We start from the raw sequence: 18660 nt of genomic DNA, 5'->3' as shown, positions 1-18660 counted from the left end.
CAACTGATGAAGGGGTTTATTCTTTGTTGCATGTCTTATTTCTCTGTTTTTTTTCGTTGTTCGAAAAAAAGTACATTTTCTATGTTTTCGTTTCTCATTGTGTTTAACGTTTTTTTGATGTCCTGTACCCTTATGATGTATATATACATATATATGTAGGTATGTACATATATGCATATATATATATATATATGTAGGTATGTACATATATGCATATATATGTAGGTATGTACATATATGCATATATATATATATATAGGTATGTACATATATGTATATACGCATATATTTATAATTTATATTATATGATCGAACGCCACACATACTTTTCCAAGTGTGTGTATGTGTGTAATATATATATATATATATATATACATACGCACATACACACAATCATTTAACAGCCAGTTATCCATTCTTGCATGGTTCGTATGAAGATTTTCTGTGGCTGAATGCCCTTCTGGTTGCCAATCCACATCTGTTTCCAAATAAGGTAATGCTTTCCCACCATAGATATACAATTTTTTTCATGTAAGACTGGGAACAAAACATCACTTGTATGATATTGATGCTCATTTACGACAACCATTTCATGTGTGTTATGTGCGTGCACATGCATGCACATATACCTTTCAGTTTTGTTCTCCTAAATACAATCATAAGGCTTTGGTTGGTGGCGGTGGCTGTAGAAAACACATGCCCTAGGTACTGATCAATGGTACCCAAAACCACATGGTTAGGAAGTAATCTTAACCACACAGCCATGTCTGTACTTGTATTAAAAACTTACCTGATTATACGAATTTAAGGTTATATAAGTACTGTATTTTCGAATATTTAAGCTGCAGGGCCGAATTTAGGTGAAAATTTTGGTTTGATCCACACATAAGGTGCACCAGTGTTTAAAAGACCTATAGAGTTATGGGTCCACAGCTAACTTTTTTGTTGACGTGTATGTAGTTTCAAAATGCCTCCAAGAAAGTTATGCAGCTGCCTTCAAGTTAAGATGTATCAACCACACAAAAGAAAATGGTAACAGAGCCACAACAAGACAGTACAGCATAAATGAATCCATGGTCTGTGCATGGTACAAACAAGATTCAATACAACTGACCAAAAATACTGTAGCAGTAGTCTTTCACATTGTTCATTGACTGACCTTTCCTCTGAAAAAAAATCAGTGGAATCAGTCGATCTCCATACACAAATTATTTTCCTCCTGAAACTTATAAAAAATACACACAGATGCACCTTTTTATAAACCGCGCACTAAATTTCCCAGGTAAAAATTAATGGCTTATACACTGGAAAATACGGTAAATATATGAGTTATCTGTAAAATAAATGTTATGAGTATGTAGTCTTTGAGTATAGAAGTGTTTTGCCATTTTTCCAAATATATACAAGTCCTGTTTGTGATCAACCAAACTTAATATTTTTTTAAAACAAGAAACAGCTGGTATATTTTAGCAGGATTTCCTCTTTGGTGATGAGTCAGCTGTCTAATTCTCCAAATAACTAAGTCACTTAACTGATATAAATATTCCTTATAAATTGGAAAATTGGTGTTATTTTTAATATTTTATCAATTCTAATATGATAAAAGGCTTGACTCATAGATTACCTTTTTTGAAAAAAGCCCCCTCGCTTGTATATGACTAGCTGGAGATACATAGTCATGATGAAAGTTATCCTGTTAAAACAACCACATTTAAACCAATGTTTAACTGTTCACAACACCAACTGAATGGCAAACTTGGAAATTAACAGAAAAATGCCTATTCTTTGATTTCATTTGACCTGTGCAATATTCTTTCCTGAATTTTTCACTGGAACATCTGTAGATCATTGGAATATCAATTTTAACATTTCCATGCTTGCTCTGGTTGGATGAAACTACTTTTGGGGCAGTTTTCTGTGGCTTCAATTTTATTGTTTGGTTATTGCATTATGGAAGCAAAACTATTTAGAAGGTAAATTTATACTGAGTAATGGCTTTCAAGTTGCTGCTGGTACTGTTGCCATGGCTTTAAGTGTTAATTTTTGTTGCTATAATGTACTATAGAATAAACCTATGATTTCTTCCAATTATAAACTTAATCAAATACACAGAACAAGACAAAAAGAACCAGCTTGACTGGTTTCATTTTAGAGATTATTTTAAACTACCGACAGTGATGCTCTCTCTCTCGCACACATTTACTTTTGCTAAACCAAGTATTCTGATTTGCATAAAGGAAGCATTCTTGATGATTATGAAGCAAGCTTTTTAACTATACACCCATTCCTTTGCTCAGGCAAATATTTTCATTAAAAGATATTAAGCACCATCCATATTGAAATACTTGCATTCAAATACATTTTGGGTTGATGGGATGTAATATTTGAAGATTTTGTTGCTTGTATTGAAATATTTCTTACGTTGATCATTATTTAACATTCCATTTGTTTAACTTTATAACCTTAATAATTTTTTTTCTTTTCTATCTTGAATCAATTCTATTTAATGTGCTTCATTTTGCATTTCATCTATTTTATGTGGAAAGAATTTTAGGGAGAAAAAAATGTCAAAAAATATAAAACCTGAACAGAAAAATTGTTTACAGTAAAGGGTGTTATCTGGTTTATATTTTCCACTGTTTTTCTAAGAAGTTTCAAACTTGAAAAGCTAGTTTACTGACGAGATGAATAGTAAAAAAAAAAAGGAAAAAAGCTTTTTTGTTAATGGAAATATTCATACAGAGTGGGGAGTAAATTTCTTAAGAATTTTGAAGTGACCTCACTTGATAAATAATCTGAATTTCTGCTATTACACATACACACATTAGTTTAGCTTTAAATCCTATTGAGTGAAATGGGCAAGCTTAGAGAGATGAACCAGTTATTATCCAGTAATTTTCGAGCAATTGAAATTTTGAGACTTGTCAGTGATCTGCTCTTAAGGTTAAAATAGTTTTTAGAATTCGGTTATAGTTTAAATTTATCACTTTTTTTAAATGTTGGGTCTCGGTGTTTGATTTGAATTTATTTGGAAAAATCTTTTTAGTAGTAAGCCACTTAATGTTTTTATTTAATCTTATAATTATAAAAAAATTAGATTCTGACATTAAGAGAAAACAATTTGCATGTTTGTCCATTCCTCATCATCCTTGCCCACACTATTTCAATTCAATCACCTCCTTTCTGTTTCTTCAGCCACTGCTTTTTCTCCCCACTGCTATATACCAATCCAAATACCTCTCATATCCACCAACATGGTCACTTACTATAGCCCATTGTATTCATATATCCCCCTCTCCACAACTCCTACACCTTGCTCATCATACTACTTACTCTCCGTTCTATTTTCCCTGAGCTACTCCTATATCTTCCACCTTACCCCTCTACATATTGCTATTTTCCATCATCTTCACCCCAACTCTTCATCACTCCCTCCTCACATTATGAAAGCATCCATTGTCTCATCTGCTCCCATGATTCACTGTCCATGTCCCTTCTTTCGTGCATCTTGTTCTTTGAGAGTTTGCTCCAGCACACCATCACTACCTTCTTATCTCCTTAAGCCAATCATCTAAGACATGCGCTTGTCCTATCATTACTTTAGTCTTTCAGCACCTGGCATATAGCTACCCACCTCCATCTTCCCCTCCCAAATGCTTAGTAGTAGAAACTTCCTTTTTCTCTGTCCTTTTGTCTTGTAAGTTACATGGCCACCTCATTGGTGCTGGCAGCATGGAAAAAGCACCCAGTGTGCTCTGTAAAGTGGTGGGCATGGGGAAGGGCATCCAACCATAGAAACCATGCCAGAGGTAACATTGGAGCTTGATGCAGTCCTTCAGCTTGCTGTTCCCTCTCAAACTGTCTTACCCATGCCTGCATGGGAAGCAGGTGTTAAATGATGGTGTATGCATATATATCACCAGTTTCATTAAAAAAAATCTGGATGATAAATGTTCAGCTTTGTAGGTAGTTACTTGTGAAAAACTGTATTTAAAAAATTTCAATAAAATAATACTCAGATTTATCATTTAATGAATAATAAAACGCACAATTATATAACTATATACAGTTAATATATGAACAATGAAACTTACATTTCTATTTGCTATTTAATTAACTAAACCAAGTGCCAGTATTTCCACGAGGTACAGAGATAATGATAGTAGCACAGCTAATGGCATCTGTGTATGTTAGGGATATATAATATATGAGGGGGAGCCAGCCAATAATATTAGATGTAGATTTAGTGTAGCTAGAGTAGGCATTAATGAAATCTTGGTTTAAACCAATTATACAAATAAATACAAAAATATTCTGTATGATTGTAAAAGATCTTAAACACTGAAAATTGGATATTAAAAAAACAGAATTGCAACAGACTAGTTCACATGGTTTATATTATATCCATAGTGACTTTCTATAATGAGGTTACGCTATGAAATGAATGAATTCTTGACATATTTTCATTGTTTTACATTCTGCTTAGAATGGGATAGGTTTTGAAAAGAGGACATCTGTATATATATTCAGAATAATTTATTACTTGAAATATACCTTTTACTACAAATAACTGTTTAGTAGGGAGCATGATCAATTTGAAGGAATTAGATGTAGCAGGATGTAACTAATGACAGTAGCTAAGCACTTGAATTAACATCATAACCACTAAACCTCAAACTGATTAATCATAAGCTGTTGCTGCAGTTTTATTATTGCTTGGATGGAATGGTAAAGCAATAGGTTGTCTGCAATGTGATATTCAGTTTTGCCTTTTTGCAGTTGAAATCCTGCTGTAATTAACTTTGCCCTTAATCTCACTGGGCTTAAAATAAATACTAGTAATGTATTGCCATACTAATATAAGAAATTATTTCCTTTCTTAAACTCCCTAGGCTTCACAAGGTTGGTACTTATCTCCACTTTCCAGAGGGTTAAGTAGATGAGGCAAATCCTAAATAGGATGCTAGTCTTGCAGCCAAGTATATCATTTGTCAACTTTATTGCTAACAGCAGTGTATTCCACCATCTTGTGATGCACACTTATAACTTGATGGTCTTAACCATTAGGTGTATTGACCAGAGTATGGTACCAGTTTTTTGGCTGGTTAAATATGCCATCAAATTGTCTCTGTTCTATAATGTATGCTCATCATGAATATGATGAAAATGAGTTCATCAGCTCATTAACTGTTTTATTTACCTAGCAGATAAACATTTTCGAGCAGCTTTTTAAGATTGAACCATTTTGTGTATTTGTCAGCTTGCATGATTTGGTTTTAGAATAGTTTATGGCTGTGAGGTTAAGGTGTTAGCTTTCCAACAATTTTGTTTTGGGTTTAGTCCCACTGTGTTCTCCCCTATATCCTTAGGTTGACCAGAGCCTTATTACTGGATTTGGTAAACTGTAAAAAACCCTTTTTGTGTGTGCACATGTGCATGCTTCCTTATACTGACATCACATAATAGCTGTAAATGAGTGACACCATCATATAGGCAAATCATTCATTTCCAACTTTGTGAAAACCTGTCCAGTCATGGAAAAATATTACCTTGCTTGGAAACCAGTGAGGGTTGGCAACATGAAGGGCATCTGGCCAAAGAAAATCTGCCTCAATGAATTCTGACCCTTACAAGCATGGAAAAAAGTAGGTATTAAAATAAGTGCTTAACACAGTGAGTGTATTATTAGTGCAGTTTTCCATAATCTTTTTCTAAATTTTTATAGAAATCTCTTGCAACATAATTTCTTTATCGGATAAGACATGTAAATGGTTTATGGCAGTGAGTTGTGGGGGACAGTGTGCGATTACAGCAAGAGTAAAGTCTCAGAATCAATTATGTAATACAGTTACTTCAGCTCTGTCTATAGCCACTGGAGTAATTAGAGAAATATTTTAAAATTAGATCCCACTGAGAATGTCTGAGCTTCTGCAATGAGAACCAGGCAATTGGTATACAAAGAACTTTTAGATGCTTGGAACCCAGTTGGCTTCATTTGTATGAGAATATAACTAATACATTGGTAGTTGATAGCATGAACCTCAGAAGCATCAGGAAGTAATCTTTATCTTCAGGAACTTAGTGTAATCAGAGCTTCTTGGCAGATTGACTAGGAACCAAAACTTAAAATGCTTTAGAGCAGCTATGAGGTGATTAGGACAGATTTGGGTTCTAGGAGAATTCTGCTATTGAGATATTTATTTTGGGTTATAGGAAGTTAATGGAAGTATAATAACTAAATCTCAGATTGAGAAGTTAAAGAAACATTTTGTTGCCAACTAAATTTGAGATCAGATGAAACCTATATGAAGTAAATTTCAATATAGTCCTTATTTAGATATTTCACAAAAGGGTAGCTACAAAGGAGTAGCATAAGTAATTGAAACTCAATCTTGCAGGAGTAAAAAGTTATGTTGCCATAGATGTGTTGGGAATAAGTGACTATTTTTGTTTAACCTCTGCTCAACCCTGATTGAGCAGGCTTATGTTCTGCTATGGCCATCTTTTCCTTATCTAGTGTCACATTCTCTTCCAAAGTATGGTGTAATTTGAAGATCTGGTGACTGTTTCTAGCAGTTTTTCTATTTGGTAAAGAGTGCTGACTTAAAGATATTAGACCATATCTGATAAGATTGACCACTGATATCGGGCCCAAATACATGGAAAGATGTGTGTGGTGCATTGCTGTGCTTGAGAAGACACACCCACCACAACAGGAATGAGATCCTAAACTCAAGGTGCTATGTAAAAAGTGCTGGTGCCACTTAAAAGAAAAAACACTGTTACCACATAAAAAACACCCAGCACAAACTGTAAAGTTGTTAGCATTAAGAAGGGCATCCAGCCATAGAAATCAAGTCAAAACAGACTATGGAACCTGATGTGGCCCCTGGCCTTATCAATTTCTGTCAAGCTTTCCAACTCACGCCAGATATAAAATGATATACACTTCCATGAAAATTGTATCTTAAGTTTACAGTGATCCATTATTTAACCTTTCAGATAAGTCTGTGAAATGTAATGCACATTTCACATTGTTTTAAATTTATCCTGCACTATTTTGTAGCTTCAAGATTTCCATATTATTTTTAGAATGACATTGTAGGGAGGTGCGAATTTAGGCTGGGTTTACTTGGTTTAAATGCTAAAAGCTTAAAAGGAAAAAGTGCTATAGTGCATGAGTTTCAGGCTAAGAAATATATCTAGATCATTTCAGCCTAACATTGTTAAAAAATACTTTCAAAATCTCATAACTTGTAAGATTGTTTTATCTCTTGCTCTCCTTTTTTCTCTGCCCCTGAACCTTTCTTCTCTTACTCACCTACCTCATATATATATATATATATATATATATATATATCAATTTAACCTTGTTTAATGACCTATGTACATTTTGATCCTAGGTTAATATCCTAAGTTAACAACACTACTTACTTTACTATATAACGGTTTTCTTAACCGATATTGTATGCAGTGTCAATGTTTCATGTCATTACAACCTGTTTATACACATGTAATTTAAGGACAACTATTAATGCTGTCTGTTATTTACTGTCTGCTATGAATTAATCAAATCTGACCCTGAAGAGATATAATATTCCATTTTTTATCAGACAAGAGTGAGTCAGGATATTGCATCGAAATGTACATAGGTCATTAAACAAGCTTTTATGATGGATCACGTTATAGCTCTTATTTAAATTGATATGCACACAAAATTGTATGATTAACAACCTTTCGTATGAGAATTTTGCTACGTACAATATTTTTACCAAATATTTGGTTGAGATCTAAAAATACACACACACACACACACAGATATATATATATATATATACATATATATATATATAAAGTTGCCTGCCTGTTATTTTGCTGATAATTTCAAACTTTTGTAAAACCTATTGGAAACAGACATTGAAAAAAGAAAACAAAACAAAAACCAAAACTGGTTCTCAGAGTTCAGTTTGCTCTCATGATGTTGCAGCTCGATATCTAAACTGTTTGTCTATGCTAACATTGTTTCAACTAGCACATTTTTTTTCCCCCCATGTTGTAGAGTTAATTCTCCTGTTATGGTCTATTTGGCAGAAGACCATTATTGGCTTGAAATAATATCTTGCAGGAAACCTCATAAACAGAATGCTTTTCAATGAAATGATTTAACTCTTGTTTCATACACAGATATATTTGTAGCCATTGTAATTTATTGCTTTCTGACTTTGGGAAGAATGTTTAGTATTATATAAACTTTTATGTGGTTCTAAATTTTATTTAATGGTGTGATATTTTGATGTATTTGGTTATTGCTAAAATATGGTAAAATGTTGCACAAAATACTTTGCAATATTTAGCTGCTTTTATGTTCTGTGTTTGAATTCTGCCAGTGGATAACTCTGGTTTTCAGCTCACTGAAAAAAAAAAGTCCCTAAGCATGGCTTAGCGGCTAGGGTGTTGGACTTGTAGTCATAGGATTGTGGCTTTGATTCCTTGACCAGGTGATGTTGTGTTCTTGAGCAAAACACTTCATGTTGCTCCAGTTCACTCATCTGGTAAAAGTGAGTAATCCTTCAAAGGACTGTCCTGTCCAGGTGGGGAATATATATACACCACAAACTGGGAAATGGACCCTATGAGTCCACATGATGCGGGAACCATCTTTGTCTTTTTATATATATCCTGAATCGAGCATGGTTTTAATGATTATGTCCTTCCTCTAGAATTGGTGACTTGATGTTGATGTATGAGCTCAGTAATGGGCACAGTTGTGACTGTGTGGTTGAGAAGTTTGCTTCACAACCATAGGGTTTTGGGTTCAGTTCTGCTACCTGGCATTTGGACCAAACTGTTGCTTTGTGAGTGTATTTGGTAGACAGGTGTGCATGAAACTTGATATTTTACTTGGCACTGACAGAAATAATTGAGTCGTTTATATTATGATCAGTTGTTCTGTGTTTTTGAAGTTTTGTGAAATAAATGTCCCTTGGAAACCAAAGAAACTATTGGTGATAGGAAGAGTACTTGGTTATAAAACCAATTCCCATTTAAGCTACACTAGCATGGTAAAAGGGTTATATTGCTTTGTGTTCTGAATTCAAGTCTTGCCCAGGTTAACTCTGAACTACACCTTAGGATTGCTATACCTCATCATTAGCCAGCAATGGCTTCCTCCTTACCTTTGTCTTGCACTCATCATGGCCATCCTTACATATCCCTGATAGCCATCTCTGACACTGTATATCTTATTCACCATGCATGTCATTTCTCTATTTTCTGATAGATCTGCAGTTTAATTATACAGCTGCTCTCCACACTTCTTGTACTGCTACTTATTACCTCCTCCTTAAGTCTCTCGTTTCTTTTCACACCCATCCACTGATATCATTGACCACACCTCCACACCTGTTCCATTCAGTATATTCATTCTACTCCATCTCCAATCTGTTACTCTTCTTTCACACTTGTGAATTTAGCTACCCCACTTCTTGATCTCCTGTTGACTGTGTTTGCTTTGCAACCATGTGGTGTCAGTCTCATTGTTACTATGTGGAACCATGGGTGGCCAGCCAATGTATTGTGAATGAATTTGGTAAAGGGAGACTGCAAGAAGCCTCAGTGTGTTTATGCATGTATTTTGCTAAATGTGCATTGTGTTGATATTCTGTTTGTCATCGCTTCAACAATATGGTGATAATGTTGCCATTCCTTATTCACATGACTAGTTGTTGTGCACTTTCAAAGACCCCTGAGATTAAAATCCCTTACAAAACGGTTAAAGATTGATTCACAACGGGGGAAAGCATCTGACTATAAAATCCTTCCCCAGATAATTCTACCCTCTGTCATGCTACCATTGGAAAATATGTAAGAGAGAGAAAAACGATGTACTTAACTTTTCTTTCAAATGTAATGGTTTTCTGTAAGCTTGACGTAGCATAAAAAGAGAAAAATTTAATACAAAGAAGTATAGTTAATTTTATTTAATATTTCATGGCTGTAGTCTTCCAATATTTTCATATTAACTACTTCTTCTGTCCATGGGAACATAATCTTTTCTGTCTGGCACTGCAGTGAAGTATAAATATTTCTGAGTTGATATTAAAGTTGTTGATGTTAGTAAATTCAAATATCAGAAGATAATTTTTCAGACCACAGATAATAATGGCAATAATGGAATAAACCAGAACAATAGCTGACTGTCAAGTCACATTATCATGTGCATTTTCAATGCTGTTATTATTTGTTAATTTTGCATTCATTTTGTTTATATTTCCCTCACTCTACATATTTGTTTGTATAGGTTGGCGGTGAAACTTTAACAGCAGAAATCTCGTATCACCCATTTACATACACATTTATGCACAATTGTGTCAGTTTTTACGTGACTGTTCTGCAAACTCTTACTTTACTATATTGTCAGTTCAAAACAAAACCTTCTGACTAATTCAGATTACAAGGAAACCCTGCTACCGTGCATGCGTGCGTGCGTTAGAGAAAATATCATGTTTAGAGAATGGTTTTAGAAACTTGTTTATTCTGTGTACAAATTCTTACAATAATTCATTTTCTATACCAGAAAATTGTTTACTTTCACAGTTGGCTGTAGTAAAAAGCTGGACATTTTTCTTTCATTCTTACTCGAGTCCTTCCCTGACAATGACTAAGTTTGGATTGTAACTTACAAACTATTAAAACAGTGCTTTTATTATCCATGAATGACTAATTGTCTGCCTAGATTGTTTATTTGGTAGTATCTTGTTTAATTAGACTTCATTCTACCTTTTCTTTTAATGCTGCAAGCCTTTATAAGCTAATTTAACTTTTATAAACAAGCTAATTTTCTAGTACACCTACAAATTCTGACTAATTTTGGCGAAGGCCTTCCATATTCCTGTAGTATCTTGACTGTTTTGTAAAAATAAAGTTAGGTAATGTTTTTTTTAAATTTAACAAAGTAATTGTATTACCTATATCCTACTAAAACTCTGATTGTTCGCTTGCGTACTTGCTTGTCTGTAATTTAATATAGCCAAACCAGTGCATAATGGGACAATACTCCGAAAGTAAGGTACCCCTGAAATGTGAATACAAATGGAATAAAACAATTTTTGCATAAATTGGATCTTGGATTCCTGAGATACGTGGCTTTTTTGCGTACCTTCATAAATAGCCAAAATGGTGCATAATAAGAATATATAATAGTGTCAAAAGTGTTTCCATTAATTTTGTGTTTACATTATATAACAATTCCTTCTGTATTTTTCTAAGTGTGCACATATGCTATAAATAAATGTTCTTACTGGAGTTCAAGTTTATCCTGGAAGTTCTATTTCTATTAGATGCTGTAAATAATCAAAACCTTAAACATGAACTCATAAACCAGACCTATGATAAACCGCACAAATGAATTGAAATATTTAACTGAATCCTCATAAAATTAACTTTTATTTCAATGCAATGTTGAAATTGGTTTCAATGTTTTATAACCTGAACCGTCAGTGACCCAACGGGTCATGGGTAGTCTAGTTATAGAATTATTTTGTGATGCAAACCAGGTTTGAAACAGATTTTTAAAAACGTTTTTAAAATAGTATTTTAAACCATTGTTTAATCAAGGATTTGCTGATGTTGTGGGTTTATTCTTTTACTTATTTGTCATTTGATTGTGGCTATGCTGGAGCACCACTTTGGATGGTTTTAGTTGAAGAAATTGACCTCTGGACATATTTTCAAAGCCTAGTACTTAATCTATCGATCTCTTTTGCCAAATTAATTTATGGGGCCCATGAGCACACCAACACTGTCAAGCAGTGATGGACAAACACAAGAGTTTCTTTCAGTTTCTGCCTACCATATCCACTTACAAGGCTTAGGTCAGCTTGAGGCTACAGTAGATGACACTTGCCCAAGGTGCCATGCAGTGGGACTGAACCTGGAACTGTGGTTGGGAAGCAAGCTTTTTACTACATAGCCACGCCTGTTTACCAATTTGTGGTTGGCGTTAGGAGCCGTAGAAACCATGCTGAAACAGATAGGGAGCCTTGAATAGTCCTTCAGCTGGTCAACTCCTGTCAAACTGTCCAACCTATGCCAGCATAGAAAACAGGCAGTGAGTGATAGTGATGGTGCAATACTTGGTATTTCCAAGATACCATATACATGGAGTTCTTGTAGGAAGTTTACTTGTAACATTTATTGATCATGTATTTCAAATTATATTGCTCAGTTGTAATTTTTAAACCTGAATTTTTTTCTTTTTCCTTTTTCAGATATTGCATTAGATTGGTCTGATCATGGAATATGGTGGCCAGCACGGAACAGATGGCTTAATCGTACTCGATCCACATTGGATCAGTATGAAGTTCAAGCTGATGCAAAACTGGAGTTTACTCCTATGCACAAACCGCTTCAGATACAGCTGCCAAACTTGAGCATCATTGAGCTTCCTGTGGATTTTTCTTGTAATGTTTTTGGAGCTGTTATCCAAATATGTAAAAAATGTGGTAAGTTTGAAAATATTATATAATTTTAGATTGATATATAAGGCGGTGAGCTGGCAGAATCCTTGGCACGCTAGGCAAAATGCTTCGCATGTCTAGTTTGAGTTCAAATTCCTCCGAGGTTGACTTTGCCTTTCATCCTTTCGGTGGGGGTCAATAAAGTAAGTGCCAGTTGAGTATTGGGGTCAGTTTATTGCTGGCCTTGTGCCAAAATTTGAAACTGATATATAAATGAATATAAGCCACTTCAGAACATCAGATTGCAATTGCATTATACTCTCTAGTCTTGTGGTTTAGACTGAAGCCAGTCCTGGTCCAGGAGACATTCCATCCCATCTATTTATTCAGGTATGTGAATGGAAGCAACATAGAGAGGACCTTTCATCTTGATTTTGCCAAGGACAAGATAACTTGTGTAGGAACTGTTAAAATCCATGCTGTATGCTTTGTAAAGTGGTTGATATTTGGAAACGCATCCATCCATAGAACCGATACCAAAAACAGTTGATCAAGACATAGTCTCTGGCATCTTTAGAAGAGTAATAATTATAGATAAGAATTGACATGCACGGAGATGATCTAAGCAATCCATACCAACATGCATAGCAAACTTAAAAGGTGATTGTAAAAATTTTTTCCCCATGTTGACATGGGATTTATTATTGTTAGATATCCCTTTTCTACAAATTCCATCCAGCCCATGCAAGCATTGAAAAGTAGACAATGGAAAATAATGATACACACCTGTGGATATATTAATGTTGTCTGGAAGATATCCTATTTTCTTTCTTAGGAAATGTTGGTTTTGTTTTTCTTTGAATGTTTAACAGTAAAATTGATAAATTATCTGTCAGGTGATACCATAAGTTTTCAAATCCCGATAATGACTTCAAATAATTTGCCATTCCAATGACATTAGTAAATGTATAAAGAAAATAGAAAAATGGACTTTCTAATGGAAAAAAAAAGAACAAAATGATTTGACTTTTACAGTTCATTTGATATTTCAATTTAAAAGAGAATGAGTCAGTAATTAACAATTATTTCACTAATTTATAACAAAAATAAAATATTGAATTTCAAAATGGGCAACATTTGAGCAAATCGATTTCAAGAATAGCATTAACAAATATCATTTTCTTAAAGATTGTAAAAATATTTCTTGGAAATTAAAAAGATAATCTTTCTTCATAACAGTATCACTTCAACTAGAAATATATTTCAAATTTGCCTCCCGATAAATGATATAGAAATGAAAGTAGTTTACTGTAATGGACAAAAGTTAAAATATTTTAACCCTTTATATGTTTTGCCAGATCCAGTCTCTCACACCTATCTCCCAATGTCATTTTGAAAATAGTTATCATTGAAATCTCAAAGCTACAAGATAATTTTGATTAATTCAAAACTATATGAACAAGAGCACTCAGAGAGCACAAACCTCCACCAAAGCAACACCGTCTTCTCAAGGATTAGCCAGAGATGATTTTTAAAATGAGAGCATCTGAAATAAACTTGACTGCTCTCACAAATGAGAATACTAAAAATGAACCCGATTGCTCTCAAAAATTAAGTTAAAAAACAGGAAAAATAATCCAGAATCTTTTTCTGGTATTGGATCAATTCCGAAATCTAATCAGTTTGTGCCAGTCCCAAGGCCCAACATCCCTGAAAGTTTCATCCACATCCATCCAGTAGTTCTTGAGATAGCTTGTTTACAGGCACAGATGCAACTGAAAACAATACTTCCACCTTCACTAAGGCAGAGGTAATAAAGATTATACTGGAGAGTAGTTCTCTTCCTTATCATCGCTTAACATCTTCCTTTGCTGGCATGGGTTGGACAGTTTGACAGGAGCTGGTCAGGCAGAAGCCTGCATCATGCTTCTGTGTCTGTTTTGGCATAGGTTTTACAGTTTGATGAGCTTCCTAACACTGACTACCCCCCACAGAATGTTAAAAGGTTAGTGGAGGTAGGGTGTAGTGTTTTATGTCTGTAAGTATTAGCAGCATAGCTGAACTTTCACTGACCAAGAAATGAAACTGGTTGTGATTTCAGCTTGATAAAATTTTACTTTCATTTTTCATAGTGTTGGAGGTGATCAGTTACACTTTTGATACACTAGAACTGTGTAATGGTATTTATAAAATTCGTAATCTTGTTCAAATTTTATCCCTCTTGAATGCTTAGCTTTTATAAGTACTTAGTAAAATATAAGATTCTTACACTTGTAAATTAGTCTTTACTATTTTACATGAATGTTTAAGACCATCTTAGTAACTATTCCAGTTGAACAGTTCGCTTTTTAATTCACATTAATGTTTTAAAGTGACGAAATGCTACTACCATCTCAGTTGTCCAAAATGTGACTGTTTTACTGATTACTGATTTTCTTGCCTTATCTTATTAATTACTCTTGGTTAAACCCCTATTACCAATTAACCATTAAAATTCTTCACATACCAACTTCAGTAAATTGGAGGCGCCATTGATTATCCCCAGATCAATGCACTAATCAGACAGACCTAGCATAATAGATGTCTCCTCCCTCCCCCTCTCTCTCTCTCAACAAACTAATTAACCAATTTGCAATACTTGAGTTAATTATTCTTAATAACATAACATTGTTGTTTCTGCCAGTAGATAAGCCCTCATCATGTGTATGAGTCTGTCGGTATGGCGTTTCTCTGCAAGCAATTATTTACATTGATAATTACAGTGTTTTTATTAGGATCAGTTTTTTGTTCATTAATACTAGCCATAGCACACCTACATACAAGAAACTCACATACAAATATTCTTGAATACTACACTCAACAAATCTGTATGTCATTTACACATGTAACAGCCCTGACCTTTGTACTTATTGCCATATGTCCAACTTTCAAAAATAGCCTCAATTACTTGAACCATCTGACAGTTTTTTTTTTAATGAATTGCTTTTTTTAATTTTTGACCAGATTAAAAAAAAAAGACAATTGTTTTTAATCTGTGATGTCCAGACTTTATACTGGTGCATTTGGCACAGAAAGAAATTGCCAAAATATATTAGCTTTATTAATTTATTTAGACAGTAATTTCCAGATACAATATAATTTATGTGTTGTAAAACAGATTTGAGGACTGGAACCTGGTTGAAAATAAGATCATTGAATCAAATTTGCATTATTTTAGATGTAAATATATAATTAGCTAATTTGCACATGTAATTAGATATTGAATTGATGGTTCTAAAAGATGGTTTAGTATAAGAAACATGCTCATTGGCACTTACAGAACTTGAGATTTCATTTATGCATATTAATTAGCTGAACTTTTTTTATTATCTCTATATTTGTGGATGAAATTTTTACTGGAAACTGTGTTTTGCAAGTGTTGTACAAATGTACAATAAATTCTCTTGATTTCTTTATAATTTGTAAAGCTTGTGGAAAGTACTATACTTGATGAGCATTTTGTTGATTTATGGATCAAGTTTTAAAAATCACAAAGAATTTTTTTTCTCTTTTGTTGTTAAATTGCGTTTAATGGTAGGCTTTGCTTTATTTTGAAAGAATTTAAATTGTAACTCTAGAATATATCTAATACATTTTTAAAATCCAAATTTAGATATATTGCTGAGATCTTTTTAAAAGGCAACCAGTTTTATGGATTCTTAATATATTCGAATTTTTGGTATGCTATATTCTAGTGTTTTATCTGTCATTAATCTTTTTCTTCTAGCTCTGCTGACATGAATTTATTTTAACAATGACTTGTTGATTAAGTCTGTGTGTGTATATACACATGGTAATTTTTACAAGATATCTGCTCATTTTTCTAGTTACCATGTTTATCAGTCAGTCTGGCTTCAAGTTATATAGATTCATATTTCTATATTTCTTATTTTATCATTTTAGTATTGTTACTTAATATCATGACTTATTAATATTCATCACTTGACAAGTGTAATGGACTATATTGCTTCATACTTAACTCTATAGTCCCTTATCGCAAACATTGCATTATCGGTTTTTCTTTCTCATTATTAATGCAGATTACTAGTAGAATTGCTTATTGAACCAGTTCATATAAACATTGAGTTGTCACATTTTCCTGAGGTTGATGATTGTCCATGGAGTGTCTAATGACATTTTTATCTATTTCCAACTGAGACAAGACAGATCTTTTAACCTCTACTAAGTTATACTATATGTGTCAATCTCAGAAACTGAAACTCAGCATCATTGAAAAATCTCTATCAGAAACATGCTTCCTATGCATTTTAATAGAACTTGTTTAACAAAGGCAGAAGATTGAACTTATAGCTATTAATTACTATTTGACATTTTGCTATTGTAGCTGCAGTGGACATTTCTTTTGTTGACTGCCTACATTGAGATCGATAGATTATGTGGAAAGCTTTTAATAAGGTCTTCCTAATTTCAGACATTGGTCAAGGCGTTTCTTTCTTTTGTTAGATTAAGCGAATAAACACACTGGACTGCTTACTTATTGGTCATGAGTTCAAATCCATTACATAGATCTTATTTTGGAGTAGAATCCTTTATTCTGCATTACCTTAATTCAGGTATTAGACATACCAGATATCCTTGATAAATTATACACAATGTAGTCTATTCAAGATTTAGTTTAGAATTTTTTATACCATGAAACTAGAGATAAGGCACTGATACCTAAAAACTCCCCAAGATTTGCCATTTGCTCTAATCTACAAAATTACTTTACAATAATGTAGATAGGTCTTAGGTTATCATTGTTATTTTGTTTTTGAACAGGTTTTGCGAGGATTTTGAGCTGAAACTATGTTGAAACTGGTATTGTTATATTTAGGCAGAATCATAATGAATACAGCTTATAAACACACCAATTATTGTTTGCCTCTATTTCTTCTATTTTTCCAAATAGTTGTTGCTTGTCTATATTTCTCAATTTCTTATCACATCAACCTGTGGCCTTTTCAGCGGGTGTATATTTTCAAATGCTTCATTTAACTAATTTTACTGTAGTTACATCTCCATCGTAGTGTGTAAGCTGATGACATTTTTGCTTCCTTTTGTTGCCTACATAAGGGGTATGTGATGTGTGGTTTTGACCTTAGTTGTTTTTAGACATATTCTTACTCAATATTGTAGTGGTGGATTGGGGATGGGATATTATACCTCTCATTCTTTATATTATGTGAATGAGATCTTTTTAGACATCCAAAATACCCATCATCATGGCAAATCACGAGAGCTATACAGGAAGTAAACCCCACTCACACACTTGATATAAAGGACTGGTGTAGCAACTCACCCCTGGAGTCATATGGAGTAGGATAAAATAAGTCTAAATGGCTAAGGTCAACCAATGTGTACACAAGCATGCACACTCATTGTTTTCTATGTTGGCAACAACAAAAGAAAGCAAAGTAAATAAACAGTAAAACATCAGTTCACATTCTTACTATAGAGATGTAACAATAAAATCGGTGAAGTCAAGCATTTGAAAATGCACCAATTGAAAAAGCTACAGGCTGATGTGATGAGAAATGTTTCGGAATATAGACATCTGCTTTTAATAAAGAGATATACAGACAAACAACTGGTGAATATGTTTATGCTTTATTAGTTATGACACTTTTGAAATAAAACATTTTTCTATTGTTTTATCTTTAGAATTCCTGTGTATATATTGGACATTAGGTATGTCTTTATTAGAATCTAGAAACAGCTGTGAAGGGAGTTTATATATAATGTCCTAATTCACATTTTCAGTTTCGTGCATTTTATAGGTGAAAAATTCAAGAAACCAAACCTATAAGATCTGTAAAGTTATTTTGTTCAATGCCTGTCTTGCCTGTAGTTTACTTAGATCAGGGGTTGATGAACTAGAGTAAATTACCCAAGTGGACAAAAAATTAAATTCTTTGGGGTAATGAGGACTCATTAGTCAGAAGTAAAATTATATAAGAATTGTTTTCCTTGTTACAAGTTTTTTTTCTTTTTTTTTTTTTATGGCAATGCTGCATCTGTCCATTTTGAACTACAAACAATTTACTCTGGTTTTTACAGTTGTAATTCCTGAAATACTATTCTGATCTTATGGTACACAGATCTTTTTCTGAGTATTTGACAATACGTGATGGTTCTACATTAAGCTGAGGAACCCACCTCA

General features: G+C 33.5%; 1 protein-coding gene across 2 annotated transcripts in view; it reads left to right on the top strand.

The window, feature by feature from the left end:
• LOC106874000 (fermitin family homolog 2) overlaps positions 1-18660 on the top strand; it is a 106464-nt gene that overhangs the window by 30055 nt on the left and 57749 nt on the right. For both annotated transcript variants that reach the window (XM_014921553.2, XM_014921554.2), the window contains exon 3: positions 12270-12503. In XM_014921553.2, the coding sequence (XP_014777039.1) occupies positions 12270-12503 (234 nt within the window). The remainder of the gene's footprint in view (positions 1-12269; positions 12504-18660) is intronic.

The sequence above is a fragment of the Octopus bimaculoides genome, chromosome 4 (assembly GCF_001194135.2).
Source record: "Octopus bimaculoides isolate UCB-OBI-ISO-001 chromosome 4, ASM119413v2, whole genome shotgun sequence".
Classification (NCBI taxonomy): domain Eukaryota; kingdom Metazoa; phylum Mollusca; class Cephalopoda; order Octopoda; family Octopodidae; genus Octopus; species Octopus bimaculoides.
The sequence above is the reverse complement of the archived record's forward strand: the minus strand, read 5'-3'. Positions and strand labels throughout refer to the sequence as shown.